The sequence below is a fragment of the Poromitra crassiceps genome, assembly GCF_964638095.1.
Source record: "Poromitra crassiceps genome assembly, chromosome: 12".
Taxonomy (NCBI): domain Eukaryota; kingdom Metazoa; phylum Chordata; class Actinopteri; order Beryciformes; family Melamphaidae; genus Poromitra; species Poromitra crassiceps.
This window is the reverse complement of record NC_139632.1, coordinates 21,455,794-21,471,488: the sequence shown is the minus strand read 5'-3', so window position 1 is coordinate 21,471,488 and position 15,695 is coordinate 21,455,794. Positions and strand designations below refer to the sequence as shown.

At 42.2% G+C, this 15,695-nt stretch overlaps 1 protein-coding gene across 1 annotated transcript; it reads left to right on the top strand.

Annotated features, from left to right (window-relative positions):
• Positions 1–2,867: 2,867 nt before the first annotated feature.
• On the top strand, positions 2,868–15,472 carry LOC310785970 (protein-glutamine gamma-glutamyltransferase K-like). The gene is made up of 14 exons (XM_083647151.1): positions 2,868–2,896; positions 5,543–5,841; positions 8,040–8,231; positions 10,288–10,539; positions 11,564–11,682; positions 11,792–11,899; positions 12,310–12,487; positions 12,605–12,743; positions 12,855–13,047; positions 13,192–13,345; positions 13,443–13,730; positions 14,162–14,322; positions 14,425–14,561; positions 14,774–15,472. Exons 2-14 carry the CDS (start codon positions 5,544–5,546, stop codon positions 14,922–14,924), a joined length of 2,370 nt encoding a protein of 789 aa, XP_083503277.1. The 5' UTR covers positions 2,868–2,896; position 5,543; the 3' UTR covers positions 14,925–15,472.
• The last annotated feature ends 223 nt before the right edge of the window (positions 15,473–15,695 follow it).

Here is a 15,695-nt window from a genome sequence, read left to right as displayed (position 1 = left end):
TTGTGGCCTTTCTTCTTCTTTTTACTATTCTACCTCATAGAGGTAACAATGTTTGAAATCTCCTCACAGTGTATTTCAATCATGAGAGACTCTTAATATAATTTTAACAAACTTTATTGAATCAGAATAGACGGTTTGAGTATGGCGTATGACTCCATGATGTGACGCTCCTCTTGCTTATGAGAGAGGGCGTCGGTGCTGTATGAGATAGGACATCCCCCCTAAGGGGATTTGTTTCCAACAGGAGTCATGACATTGGTGGTGATCTGGGGAGGTGGTGGGATGAAGCTTTTTGCTCTGGAGATGCTGGATGAATGTGTGATGCTGACACAAGGTGAGTGATGACTGCACAAGTGTGATTTAAGCTGTGGTGATGGGAGCTTTATATAGTACCAGGAGAAGGGCATTTATGATGTCATAACTGATGTCATTTATGATGTCATAACTGATGTCATTTGGGAGAAGGGCATTTATGATGTCATAACTGATGTCATTTGGGCAACTGACGTCACACTGCAAAGGTGACGTCATGGAGAAGGTGACGTCGGAGATGGTGACGTCATTTAGTGACGTCATTTGGGCTGAGGGGTATGACAGCATGGGGTGCTCTATTAATGCCTTATTTGGTCTTCCATGATTGAAATTCAGTCTACGACTACACGTACAGTACACTTTTTGCACAACCCTCGGCACATGTGATGCTGACTGAGGGATTTTCAGTATTTTTTACTTCGCTTTTTTGTTATCTTAGAAAAGTCTGAGTTGAACAAATAGTGCATTGGGGCTTTGCAACTATTATGTCTTGGTGTACACTTCCTCTGTTGAAATGAGTGCAATTATGGAGTGTCTCTGTTCTTGTTGTTGACTGTTGTATGTGGTCTGTTTGTTAAGCCGGGATGTGGCTATATGCACTTTTTGCCCAAGACAAATTTCCCCCAGGGGACAAAGTTTATCTCATCTCATATCATCTCATCAGATAGATGGAGTGCCATTCAAGGAATTTGGGAGAGGTAGCCTACTTGGGGGTGACCTAGATATAGATGTCTGGTGTTCAATTTGGGAAAATCTTCACAAAGTCTCTAAATCTGTGAAAAACAAGCAGATTCATTATAAAGTGGTACAGAGGTTACTACACCCCATCAAGATTGAATAGAATGGGCCGGTTAGATTCTGGTGTGTGTCGCCAAGACATACGGACATTTCATATGGTTTGGTTGTGTCCAGTAATGAAGGCACTGTGGGATAAAGTGACCTGTTCTCTCGGGGTCTTTCTGAACAGCACAGTCACCATGGACCCCTTACTGTGCCTTTTCAATTACTCCCCTCAAGGTGCCTGGCCCAAACATCATAAACGCCTCTTAACCATTGGTTGTATGACAGCCAGAAGACTCATTGCACTGCACTGGAAACGTTCAGATGGATTGGACAGTGATCAGTGGTTGAGGTCTTTCCTAGACATGTTAGTGATGGAGAAGGATGCTACTAACCTCGTGGAGCTATACAACGAGGAACATTCTGAGTGGGCAAAGGTGAGCGAACTGATTAAGAAAATTCCGTTTTTTCCAAGACTGGACCCCCAACTAAATATAACCTGACTGGCCTAAACTCATGACCTCATTATCCCATGCATACCTTTGTAACACCTCTGTTGTCTTTGTGATTGTCTTGTTTGCTTGTTTGTTTGTTTGTTTGTTTGTTTGTTTGTTTGTTTGTTTGTTTGTTTGTCTGTTTGTTTGTTTTTTGTCATTGTTGTTGTCAATGTGTGTGTATAACTCTTTGAAAATAAGAAATTACAATTAGTAAGAGTAAAATGACAGACTTGAAATACTCTTAAAAGTACAACTACCCCCAAAAACAACTTAATTACAGTAATTTGAGTAGTTGTAATTTACTTCTGCCCCTGCTGTCCAAGTAAAGTGTTACCCAAAATGATATGCTCAGCTTATTCAACATAAAATCAACATTCATCAGCATTAAACAATAGTCAGCGGTCATTTCAGAACCACAGTGTAAGAGACAGGTTGTCGGCTCTCAGGTGCTGCTTAAATACTTTGACTGTCTGTTAGGCTACTCATTCTGTTACCAGGTGTCATAGCGCTGTCCATGGTTCTGATGGCTTGCTCTATGACGTCAACTAATGGCGATCCTTTTTAATAAACAAATAATAAAAATGTATGTTTGGCCTTTGGGGGCCATGGCATGGAAAAGTTTGGGGACCGAGCCCCTGGCCAGGCTGGGCTGGGCTGGGCCGGGCCGGGCCCGACCGGGCCGGACCGGACCGGCCATTGGGCATGGCCAGGCTGGGCTAGGTAGCCGTTGGCTACTCGACAGTGATTTCCGAAGGCACGCACTGTGCAGTCACCTCTCCTGTGAATGCAGTGAAACCAATAGGCGATCATGTAGGAGGCTATTTGCACCTACCTGACTCCGCCAGATGGGGCGGCCGGTAGTCTCGCTAGCCAGCCTCCGCCGGTAACCCATCCATCTGCCATAATTTCCACCTGAAGTAGGCTACAGAACTCCTCTTGACATTTCTCATCTAAACTGAGTGGGCACTGGGCAGCGACAAATGTCATCTTGAAAACTTTCGGGACAATCAAACTTCTGGACAATTCAACTTCAATTTAGGGGATGATAACTACTTTTCACACTGTAGCCTACTAGTTCCTATGAAAAGCAATGACATTACTGTAACTGTTCCTATGAAAAGCAATGACATCGCATTTGTAACGTGTGGTGCCTCCATATCCCAGCTGTGACGCACTGACCGAAGAAGGCGTGCCTACAATCTTCAAGTTCTTAAAAGGAGGTCTGAACTTTGTCAAACAAACACCACGCGAAGGATTATCGTTCCTTCACTGTCTGCATTATCACATAACGGCTGTTTCTGAACTGAGTGAGTGTGATTTATTTATGATTATCATTATGATGATGATTATGATTATATTATTATTATTATTTGTTTGGTCTGTAGCCTATATGACAGTGTTGATCTCATCTCACCAATTTGACGAGCTGTATAATTTATAACTTTAAAAATGCTGTACACTGTTTTTTTCAGACTCATATACAGTAGGCTACATACAAATGTAGCCTGTATTTTAAAAATGTATAATCAGATTAATTTTCTTGTGACCATAAGTGCATAGGAAAAGGGGATGATGCCCATAAGAAAGATGTCAATTGACTTCATATGGCCATGCCAACATTATGTTAATGAAGTTTCACATGGTACCACTTATGGCATCAATAAGTCTGTGAGACAATGTTTTAAAATTTGATATCCTATTTTCTTCCTTTACACACAATTATATGGAGACTAGAACATTGGCAGCAGCCAAATCAATCAGCCAAATCTCTGTAGTCTATGCAAACATAATATAGTAGTATATAATTTCCAAGCTGACTTGAAGAGTGTGCTATTAGTTAGCCTAAGTGCTGAGACAAGTCAAATACCCAAGCTTGCTTGTAGGTGCAAAGGGGAAAACATTTAAACTTAGTTGGCTCAGAGTTGTAAACTCAGTGCTTGTTGAACCTGAACAGGAACACAGTGAATACTTTAATTTAATGTGTATTGACTTCAGTGCTATGGCCTCAAGGCAAGGTCATGGGTGAGAGATGTTTACTGGATCATCACCCTCCTCAAGGAAAATATTCTACTTTGATGGCTAGCACGTGCGTGTGACATATCTGTTGCTAACGTAATGTGAGTAAAGTTAGCCCCCATTTGATTTGAGTAGTGATCTTGAAGACACCAAGCTTGCCAAATACATGACCAATTCACGTATGTTACTGTGTGATATATTGGTCTGGTCTGAGTAGTTTGACACAGCAGAGCAGATGAGGTGGATCAAGTTAGGAAAATTCCATCAATCATACTGGGTTCAGTTGTCGGACATCTCAACTTTCACTCCATTTCACACAGTGCCACTCTCTCTGCGGTTCAGATTTGGTGAGGAGAGGAGATTGTGCAAATATCTGTGTCATTTAACAGATTGTCAGATGCAGCAACAAAGAAATGTATTGACTGGGTGTGAATCCTGTTTCTGGGCCAAGATACACTGCAAGCAGGCTGTAATAATCCCTGCCATGTGGAGCACATTCCCATTCCATGGAGTCTTTCTCATCGACCTTCCTCATATTTTTGGCACTGAGGCCGTGGTGCATTGCATTTTCACTTACATACAAACAGTTTGCATGGGCTCGCCCTGCATTCAATTTTGCCATCCCATGGAGACTTCATACATTTCTAGACAGTTAATCATTCAAAAGTATATCAAGTGTCCTCCTATAGTCAAATTGTTTTGATATTGGATTCCCCCCCCCTGTTTCATGGGCTTCGCCTTGCCTGAGCTGGGTGGAGACGTTCACTTATCTTCCATTGTGTCTGCGACTTATATTCTCTGTCTCAACTTCTTTCCTGAGTATCCTCATTGGCATATGAATAAGGAACGAGTCCACTGTCCCCTGTATTGGTATTGCTTCATCAGAGCCTGTTATGTCACCATGTTACTGTCACTGAGGCCGAAGAATGCAGGAAGTGTGGAAAAGGCTTTCATGGGAACCATAGCGGAGATGGTGTTGTGTGAGATGGTGTGGAGATAGGTCTGGCTCAGCGAGACTACTGGAGACACAATTGAGGTGAATAAAGGGGAATCAAAGAGACAACAGGAAAACTACCAGTCGTGCATGGGTGTGAAGCCTTTTATATAATCCAGCAGAATTTTTTAATGTTTGATTCTTAGACACTTTAGTCGAGATTGTGAAATAAACATTTGTTTGAGATTTTACACTCAAATGAGGTTTATTTCATCGTAGAAAAACGGGTGGTGTGTGCTCATCTCCCCAGAAAATCAACCTGCATACTGTCACAACACTCAGAAATCAGACTCTAATTGATCATCAGTAGAACAGCTCATGTGTGTTGATGTTCAACACAGTTAATAGTTTTCCTATTTCACACCAAGAGGAAGACATATCCACACAAATCCAGGATGATTTGATCCTACTGTGATCGCCTTAATCTGTTCAGCAGCAGGCAGTGTTGGATGATCAAATGAATATTTCATTATTTTTTCTATTTTGAAAGCAAACAAAAGATATTTCATGTAAATAAGTCACTCCCCAGGTGACTAAAGATCAGTTAATGTTTTGGTAGGTTTATCATAAAAATATGTATTTAGCAATGGCATTTGGCTTTGCTACCTGGATGTTATAGATTGAATGTTGATGTTGACACCAGTAGCCGATAACCATATAACCAACACTCAGCTTCTATTGAAAGTAGCATGAAAACGGCAAACATGCACTCATGATAATATAGACTCAATGTGCAGAGGTGCTAATAAAAAAAAGAATGCACACCCCAGACCAGTTTTCAGTCATCATATTTATAGTTCAACAGAATAATTGCGCAGGGTATGAATGAATGCTTAAACCTATTCGTCTCTTTATCCCCTTGAGTCTATAGCAAGAGCCTGATGGCAGAAGTCTTATGAACCTATTTTACCATACCCATTTTGTTTTTCTTTTCTTTTCTCAGGATGCCTGTAGAAACACGGTCAATCAGAAACAGATTTGCAGTCGGCCGGTTCCCAGCTGTCACTCTTGAATTGGAGGAGGACACAGAGGAAGACGAAGAAGAACTAGAAGTAAAGGATGCTGAGCAGGATGCTGAGGAGGGGGGGTGTCGCCGCTGGCTGCGTAAGGTCTGCCGTTGCTGCTATTCCAGGCCAAATGACGACGACGTTACAGACACCGTGGTCACCGGGATCGACGAGAAGGACAAGGAGGAAGGGACGAACGGCGAGAAGCCTGTGGATGGTGATGGCGAGGTTGACGGTAACTAACGCTTTTGAAAGCTCATGATCATATCATTCATCAAACAAATTAATGGATTTTTATTTATATAGCACACTTTAAAATACAACGAAATGTCAAGGTGCATCACAGAGAGTAAAACAATCATAACAACATGGTAAAACTGGTCAATTACACATAAAATAGACAATAATAAGCACAAATGATAAAAGGGTTAAAAAAATGCATAGCATTTGTGACAGCATTTTAAAAGGACAACATAAGAACTTGGGCCGAGGGAAAAGCAGAGAGGAACAAGTGGGTCTTAAGTTTTGATGTAAAAGCAGCGAGCGAGTATGATGCCCTGGTTGTTGCTGGGAGGAGCTGGTTCCAGAGATGTGGCCCCAGCGACGAGAAGGCACGGTCACCCATGCTGGCCAGCTTTGTTCTTGGTACAGCAAGGAGATTGTAATTTGCAGACCTGAGTGACCGAGGTGAGGATTGGGGGCTGAGGAGTTCCTGAAGGTAGATTGGACCGGTACAGTTTATAGCTTTGAACACATTTGTCATTTGAGTCATTTGAAGGTTATCCGTTGGTTTATTGGGAGCCAGTGAAGGCGGTGAAGGACTGAGGTGATGTGCTCTGATTTGTGGGTTTTGGTGAGGACCCGGGCAGCACAGTTTTGCACATACTGTAACCTCTGGATGGTTTTGGCTGGTTGACCTGCGAGGAGAGAACGACAGTATAGGCCAGTGATACTCAACTTGCAGCCAGGGGGCCAGATGCGGCCTGCGACAGGGTGCAGAGTGGCCCCCCGACCATTTCCTAATAATTTCACATTAGTTTTCATTGTGAATTAGAATCTAATTCACAATAATAACTAATGTGAAATAAAGTTTGGCTGAGCTCCAGTTAAATTGTCAAATACCACCGTCTGCTCGCTACCCATGCACTTATGTATGTACTTAACCTAACTAACTTAACCTAACTATCCGGTGTGCACAACATTGTCAGACTAAACCCCGGCTGACACCCCAAAAAACTACAATCCGCTACAATCAAAGTGATCTTTTCCCTAAACTACCCCCCAAAAAAGAAGGGGTAAAGCTAAACTACAAAACAATATCTAGACTACCTGAGATCTCCAACCCCAAAAAACTAGAAGGGGGAAAAAAGATTCCCCCAAGCGCTCTGCTGTCAGGTGTATGTAGGTCTCCTCTCACTGATCCTCCAGTCCCAATTTAAAGGGACAGCTCACCCTAAAATCCAAAATACATATACATTATACATATACATATATACATGTATGTATGTATATAAATACATATACATATACATACATTTCCCTCTCACCTGCAGTGCTATTTATCCATCTATATAATTTTGTGTTAGTTACCTGAGTTTTGGAGTTATCAACCATAGAGATGGCTGCCTTCTCTTGAATACAATGGAACTGGATGGCACTCGGCTTGTAGTGCTCGAAGCACACAAAAAATACATTTGAAAACCTCAACAGCAGTGTTTCTTTCCAGAAATCATGACCCGGTTACTCAAGATAATGCACAGACTTTGTTCTGAGCAGTTTCATGTAGGAACTATTTTCTTTTTTGACCACTAGCTGCTGCTGCTCTAGCTGCAACTATACAGTCTCATGTAGGAAATAGCTAGCAGCTAGCGGGTGTAGTTCGGTCAAAGGAAAATAGTTCCTACATGAAACTGCTCATAACAAGGTCTGTGGATTATCTTGAGTAACGGGGTCATGATTTCTGGAAAGAGACATTGCTGTTGAGTTTATCAAATGTATTGGCAATTTGAGAACCACAAGCCGAGTGCCATCCAGTTCCATTGTATTGGAGAGAAGACAGAAACTCTGTGGCAAAACTCAGGCAACTAACACAAAACAATATAGATGGATAAATAGCACTGCAGGTGAGAGGAAAAATATGTTTAAAAAAAGAACTGGAAAAAAAGAAATGTTTTTTGAACATATTTTGGATTTTGGGTTTGGCACTCCACTGAGAAGCCCATTGTTGAAGCGCAACCTTCTTTTTCTAAACAGGAAAAATATGTGTTTTGGATTTTAGGGTGAGCTGTCCCTTTAAGCCAGGAGGGCTAATTGTCTCCAGCAGGTGCACCTGCTGAGGTAATTAGATAGAGGGTGCTAGCAGGAGCTCCAAGGAGAGAGAAAAGAAGGAAACATGCCGCCGGTCACATAACATGCATGCATCTGTTTTTGCAGAACTCCTTCTGAAAGTGGGATCGGTAGACCTGATGAAAAACAAATCGGGACAGAACCGCAAGGAGCATCACACAGATCTTTACCACGGCAATGACCTCATCATCCGCCGAGGACAGACTTTCCAGATGTGGCTTAACCTCTCACGACCTTTCAACTCCAAGACCGACCAACTTCATCTCGAGCTTAAAATAGGTCAGTGAGACTCCCTCACAGAAATCACCATCAGCAAACATTTTTAATATACTGCATTTGAATGTTACAGGTCACTTCTCAAAATATTCTCCAATATTGGTGTTCATAGTATTCCCATTATGTCACATACATTTCTTACCAATACTAAAAACAAAATGTCAAAGTGTTTTCTGAGATTGATTGAGGGTGGAGGGAAGGGGAGATATGTAGGCTATCTTTCTACCAAGTGCCCTGATTTGGACTGATCATGTTTTGTGAATGAACTAGACATTCCTCTGGTGGACTGTTACAACACTAAAATCAATGTACATGTTAAAGTTTTTGACATTCTGCAGGCAACAGACATGCTTATAAATACTAATTCCTCTAATCTTGAGTGGCCAAGTGTGAAACTGGATGGCCACTAGCCACCCTGGCCAAAGTGTGCTCACGTGCCTCCCTGTTGCCCTGAGAAACCCAGAGATACACATGATAAGAGATCCCATAGGAGAGTCATGGGAGGGGGGACACACACACACACACACACACACACACACACACACACACACACACACACACACACACACACACACACACACACACACACACACACACACACACACACAGTTGTAGCCTACACACTAGCAGTTGCCTGACATGCCACATGGTTGCATCTCCTAAGGTTGACCTGCATCTGCATAATTGCACTAGCCATTGTGCCTAGAGAGATAAATAGAGGTTTTTGGTTGCTATTGCTATGGTAACAATTCTGGAGTCGCTCTCCCTGGACCCTCATCCACTGACAATACACCATCAGCACTCCTACTACCGGCTCTCTGAGACTTACCCGCTGCCTGTTTTCTCATTCTCCATTTCTCTCTGTGTTGAATGTTGTAAGGCAGAGAGGACGGCACACAGAATAGTATAGATCCTACATTTACAGTTGCATGCTGTAAGAAATTAAGCTTAGAGAGAATTATTAAAAGGTTTAATTTCAAAATAAAATGTTAATATTTTTTTTTGTCATCATTTAAGTCATAATCTTTTTACTTAATTATGCAGTATGTTATTTTGTTATATTTTTTTAATGTCTACACCCATGATACAGTATGTGCAGTTACTGCAGTGCTCAGACCGGTACATGATAGGCTCTTGAGTAGCTGCACAGTAAACTGGTGCCTAGGTTGCGATTCCATTTATAGTACAGCAGCATGAAGATCAGATGACATGAACTGCAATGTGTGACCTGTCATGACGTGTGTGTGTGTGTGTGTGTGTGTGTGTGTGTGTGTGTGTGTGTGTGTGTGTGTGTGTGTGTGTGTGTGTGTGTGTGTGTGTGTGTGTGAGAGAGAGAGACAGAGCGTGAGTGAGCATCCGGGGCTGTTTCTATTTTGCCTTCGTTTAGTCAAACACACCCCACAAGGTAGGAATGCAGGTGTGGGTTAATACAAAAAAGGTTGGAAAAAAAGGTTGGAAAAAAATCTTGGCGCTCGAGGCATGGTTTTTCACGACGCCAGCATCATTGTACGCCTTTAATGCACTACTACAGTATATTCCTATATTCCTTATTACATCTGAAACCAGTCATACTGAGTGCATTTTGTCTATGTCCTCATACTTAAAGGAACACTCTGCCCATTTTCAACCAGCTTTGTATCATTAGAACATCAGTAGTATATCAGAAAACTGTAAACGGTTTTGAAGTCTGTCATTTAATTTGACAGTTATTGAGTGTTAAAGTGTGGACCAGTGACATCACTGGTCCACACTAACTCAAATGAATAACTCATTAACTCAAATCAACTCTCAATAACTGTCAAACTAGATGAATGATGAATAGTTTGACAGTTATTGAGAGTTGATTTGAGTTAATGAGTTATTAATTTGAGTTATTGAGTGTTAAAGTGTGGACCAGTGACATCACTGGTCCACACTTTAACACTCAATCACTGTCAAATTAAATGACAGACTTCAAAACAGTTTACAGTTTTCTGATATACTACTGATGTTCTAATGATACAAAGCTGGTTGAAAATGGGCGGAGTGTTCCTTTAACATGGCTGTGGTATGTCTCTAGGGCCCCTGCCAACAGTGTCAAAGGCAACCCATGTCATCATTCCTCTGGTGGAAGACTTGGAGGACGATCGCTGGGAAGCTGCGATTGTCAAACAGGATGGCAACAGGATACAGCTGTCCGTCAACTCTCTACCTACAGCCGTCATTGGCCGATACCAACTCACAGTGGCAACACGTTGCCCAAAAGGCGAGGCCACCTCCACACACGACCCAACCAATGACATCTACATGCTGTTCAACCCCTGGTGTGAAGGTAAAATATGGGATAAAAAGGTTTAATTTCTTACATGAGATTGATAGAGCCCGTCCCTCACACACAAGTCACATGCAAGGTTGATATGTAAGCATGATGAAATTGAGGACATGGGCTAGGTGGGGTTCGCTATCAATCATTTGAATCATGGAGTGCCTTCTAGTGAATTACAACAAGAATATAAGAATTGGGAAAACACAGCACTGTCAAGTTTGACAGCTATCCATCTACACTTTTGCTTGCATGGTTAAAAGGCTGACTGACAGTCAGAACAATTTCTCTTGCCTATTTCACTCAGTGGCCCCTCCTTCTTTGGGGGGGGGGGGGGGTTACAGCATTATGCCATAATAACACATTCACTGAGATTATAAATACAGGTGTCAGCCAGTTCTGTGCTATTGTTGCTACTACTGGCACACGGAACTGCGAACAAGAAGAAAAGAAGAAGAAAAGCTAACATACAGTATACCATATAGAGCTCAACAGTGACTGCCCACTTTTTCCAGCTCCTGTACCATCACCCATTAATTTTCTCCATAGATGTTTAAAAAAAATCCTTATATAAAGAGTTTAGTTTTAAGCCTGGAACCAAGCCAAGGGGCCACCTACTGAATCGTGAGTGACCATAAAACATTTCACTTGGAGCAAAAATAAAAACTCAAAATAAAATTAATAAAATAAAATAAAAGATAGAAAATAGATTTTTCTCTCTCGCTTTTTATGTTTTGTTTTTGCTCCAAGTGAAATATTTTATGGTCACTCCCGATTCAGTAGGTGACTAGTTAGCTTGGTTCCAAGCTTAAAACTCTTTATAAGGATTATCTCAATGTCTATGGAGAAAATGAATGGGGAATTCTCTGATGGAATGGGAGCTGTTGAGCTCTATACCCTACTATAGACGCTCAGAGAGAAAGACTCCATGCTACCCACTGTTGAAACTGATCTCATGTTTGAGTTACATTATTTCCCATTTGAGTTACTTCCCATTTCAGAGAAATATGTTCTCACTCCTCCTGTCTATCAGATGACACAGTTTTCATGGATGCTGAAGAGGAGAGGAAGGAGTATGTCATGAACGACGTCGGCAGAATGTACTATGGCACAGAGAAACAAATAGGAGCTCGGACATGGAACTACGGACAGGTGAGTTGACTGTATGGTCCTCCCACATCCGTGTTTGATTGTGAATGAATTAAGTAGAGTCAACTGATTCTCACTCCCCACCCTCCTCCTCTCGTCTCTGTTTTGACAGTTTGACGAAGGGGTTCTTGCCGCTTGCCTGTACGTCCTGGAAAAGAGTGGGACTCCTCCATCTGGATGGGGAGACCCTGTTAATGTGGTGCGAGTCATCTCAGCCATGGTGAGACTACAGCAACTGCACGCAAAGAAACGCATGGATTGCAATGGGTGATAATTCAATATTATCGTCTTTCAGTGGAATCATATCGTGATGATATGAAGATATGTTAATATTGTGACACATTTCTGCTGTCTAAATTGATGACAAGCAAATTGTACATTAAGACTAGCTGTTTTGTTTGATATCACAACATTATCATTCACGTCAATGAGATTTTGCATACATGAACCACATTGTGATATATATTGATATCAAGAAAAATCCTTGTGATTATCGTGATATTGATTTCAACCATATCACTCCAGCCCTAATTGCAACTGATAAAAACATTTAACACCAGAGCTATCTTCATATTTCTTTTCATGTAATCCCAACCTATACCAACTCCTCCACTATCTTCATCCATCCAGATCAACTCCCCTGATGACCGCGGTGTCCTGCAGGGTAACTGGTCTGGAAACTATTTAGGTGGAAATTCTCCAACAGTCTGGAGCGGCAGTGTGGAAATTCTCAACACCTACCATAAGAGCGGAGGCACTCCTGTCAAATACGGCCAGTGCTGGGTCTTCTCCGGAGTTACCACTACAGGTGAACTGTTTTTCAACTACGTGTGTTCATGTGACGGAAGGTTTGTGTGTGTATGTTGTAACAGCGCCACACACTGATCAATGACCCTTCACATCTTCTTCTCCATCTTCTCTGCAGTGTTGCGATGTTTGGGCATTCCCAGTCGCAGTGTCACCAATTTCAACTCTGCCCACGACACGGACGTCTCTTTGACAACAGATGTGTACTTTGATGAGAACCTGGACCCTTTAGATCACCTAAACTCCGACGCTATCTGGTGTGTTTTGTCTTGGTCACGCTTTTTCACTCATAACCCACTTTTCTTTACCTGTAATCCGCATCATATCTCTAGTTTACGAAACCTGACAATCCACCACTTCTGCTCTAGGAACTTCCATGTGTGGAACGACTGCTGGATGGTGCGTCTGGACTTGCCTCCAGGCATGGGAGGCTGGCAGGTAGTTGACGCCACGCCTCAGGAGACCAGCCAGGGCACCTTCCGCTGCGGCCCCGCCTCAGTTACTGCTGTCCGCAATGGGCAGGTGTACCTCAAACATGACACTCCCTTTGTCTTTGCTGAGGTTGGTGTATCACTCAAATCCTCTCCTAGGCTTTTAAAACACGTGTGGAAGATACATGTATTGTCTACAACACAGACATTTGCAGTCTCGTTAGCTACCCCCCCCCCCCTCCTCCCCACTCACTCTCTCAGTGTGCACCTGTAGGTGAACAGTGATAAAATCTACTGGCAGAGGAACCTAGATGGGACCTTCACTCAAGTTTACAGTGAGAAAAAGAGAGTGGGCCACTTCATCAGCACCAAGGCTGTTGGCTCTGATGAGCGCAATGATATCACACACCTTTACAAACACCCTGAAGGTATCATCAAATAAAGGATAGACACTAAAATACGTCTTGGGGAAGATTACAGACACTCGGAGGTATGACTATATGACTATATTTTTGTCATTCTCAGGCACAGAGGAGGAGCGCATTGCTGTGGAAACAGCCTCCCGCTACGGCTCCAAGCCAGAAACCTACTCGTCTCCCACAGCAGAGGACGTCTCTGTAGAAGTGACCATGGATGGTGAAGGTCCTCGCATGGGAGGCGATGCAGAGCTGACCATTGTGTTGCGTAACAGCAGCAGCACACAGCATCGCAAAATCTTCCTCCACAGCCAGGCGGCAGTGATGTACTACACCGGTGTGCACAAGGCCATGGTCAGAAAGGATACAACAGAGGTGGAACTGCTGCCCAGTGAGGGTGAGTGGAGCGCCTGCTCAGTGAGAGTATAGGTTTACTGAAAATAAATGACATAAATGACATATACACACACACACACACACACACACACACACACACACACACACACACACACACACACACACATATATATATATATATATATATATATATATATATATATATATATATATACATATCATATATATGCATACATATGCATATACATATATATATATATGTATATATATATGCATATATATATATACATATATATATATATATATATATATATATATATATATATATATATATATATATTATGTGTATATATATATATTATGTGTATATATATATAGCCGTGTGTGTGTAGAAGAAACATACAATACATGATAAGACCAGAACAGTCACCCTAATCTCCCCTGTTTTTGGTTGTCATCCCCTGTCTACAGAGAAATCTTTGGAGTGGATCCTTGAGTACAGAGACTACCAGGAGCAGCTAGTGGATCAAGCCATTCTGATGCTGACGCTGTCGGGACGGGTCAGTGAAACACAGCAGGTCCTGGCCACGCAGTTCAGCTTCCGACTCAGGACCCCAGACCTCATCATAAAGGTGAGCCAAAATGAAAATACTATTGGAGAGATTACGGTAAAAGGCCATTTCAGACCTGACGTTGTTTTCCTTCGTCGTTTCATTTGTTTCCCTCCCACGCAGCCAATCGGGGAGGCCATGGTAGGGACAAAGATGGCAGCAGAAATCTCCTTTACCAACCCACTCCCACGGATGCTGAAAGGAGTGGTAATCCACATGGAAGGGCTAGGCCTGCTGAGTGCTCGAACGATTGCTGTTGGGTAAGGACAAGAATCTATCTTGCTCACTCACTTTCCTTGCCATTTTACCCAATCTATCTTGTCTCTCTCTCTCTCTCTCTCTCTCTCTCTCTCTCTCTCTCTCTCTCTCTCTCTCTCTCTCTCTCTCTCTCTCTCTCTCTCTCTCTCTCTCTCTCTCACACACACACACGCCATGCTGTGATTTTCACGGTCATTTCCTATCCCACCTTCAGTGATATTGGCAGCCGTGCCTCCAAGACTCTGACTGAGCACTTCATCCCCACCCTGCCTGGACCAAGGAAATTCCTGGCTTCACTGGACTGCGAGCAGATCACACAAGTTCATGGCGTAACCGACATCATTGTGCAGGAGAAAGCACAGTGATTTCATCGGCCCTTGTTGATCGGTTTGTAAACTGAGACACTTTCACACTGGATGTTGACAGCCCACTCTTCCCCAAAGCATTGATGACTCTGAGAAGTCTTTCTCTTTATTTGTGCAAAAGCTTTAGAGTTAATTAAGTATACCAAGAGAGATAATAAAACATGCCAATTGTGTGTTGCTCATAGGGTTACATTCTTTAGATTAAGATATTGTGGCATAATGTTTTATGTTCTGCAAAATCAGTATTAACTTAGATCAAGTTCTACTTTTAATAAGGAAGATCTTATAACACATTTTCTACTATAGCACATTTGTACAGTAGGCATGTCATATCACGATGCACCTAATGTACGATTACCGAGATTCCTACAGTATTTGCAGAGTTTGGGCAGAATGGCAGCTTAAATGAAAGAGTTGTGATTTTGTAAAGACAGTTTGTGAAATGATGTATTTATAAATGTATTTATATGACAATATGGTGTTGACAGTAATCATTTTCTTATTAAATGTCTCATACCAAATGTTCTTGCATCAACATAATGGATTCAAGATGCCAAGTGTGGTCACTTACTGAGTGCACTCAGTAAGTGAGATATATGCAGTAGTACAGAGGCCCCTCATAAGTAAGGTCTGATATCGAACGCCTCATTTTTTTTTTTTTTTTCAGGGACAGTGCAACATTAATGAACATTTGCATGTAAATGTGCCGGATTATAGCCTTAGCTAATTTCCATCCGTAGTCCCTCGACAGGTGAGGTACAAAAAAGTTTA

Excerpts from the sequence above, each read along its gene's own strand:
- LOC310785970 (XM_083647151.1), top strand. The coding sequence starts at position 5,544 with ATGCCTGTAGAAACACGGTCAATCAGAAACAGATTTGCAGTCGGCCGG. Across the intron at positions 10,540-11,563 it reads GTTCAACCCCTGGTGTGAAG|ATGACACAGTTTTCATGGAT; the intron begins GTAAAATATGGG and ends CCTGTCTATCAG. Across the intron at positions 11,900-12,309 it reads TGCGAGTCATCTCAGCCATG|ATCAACTCCCCTGATGACCG; the intron begins GTGAGACTACAG and ends TCATCCATCCAG.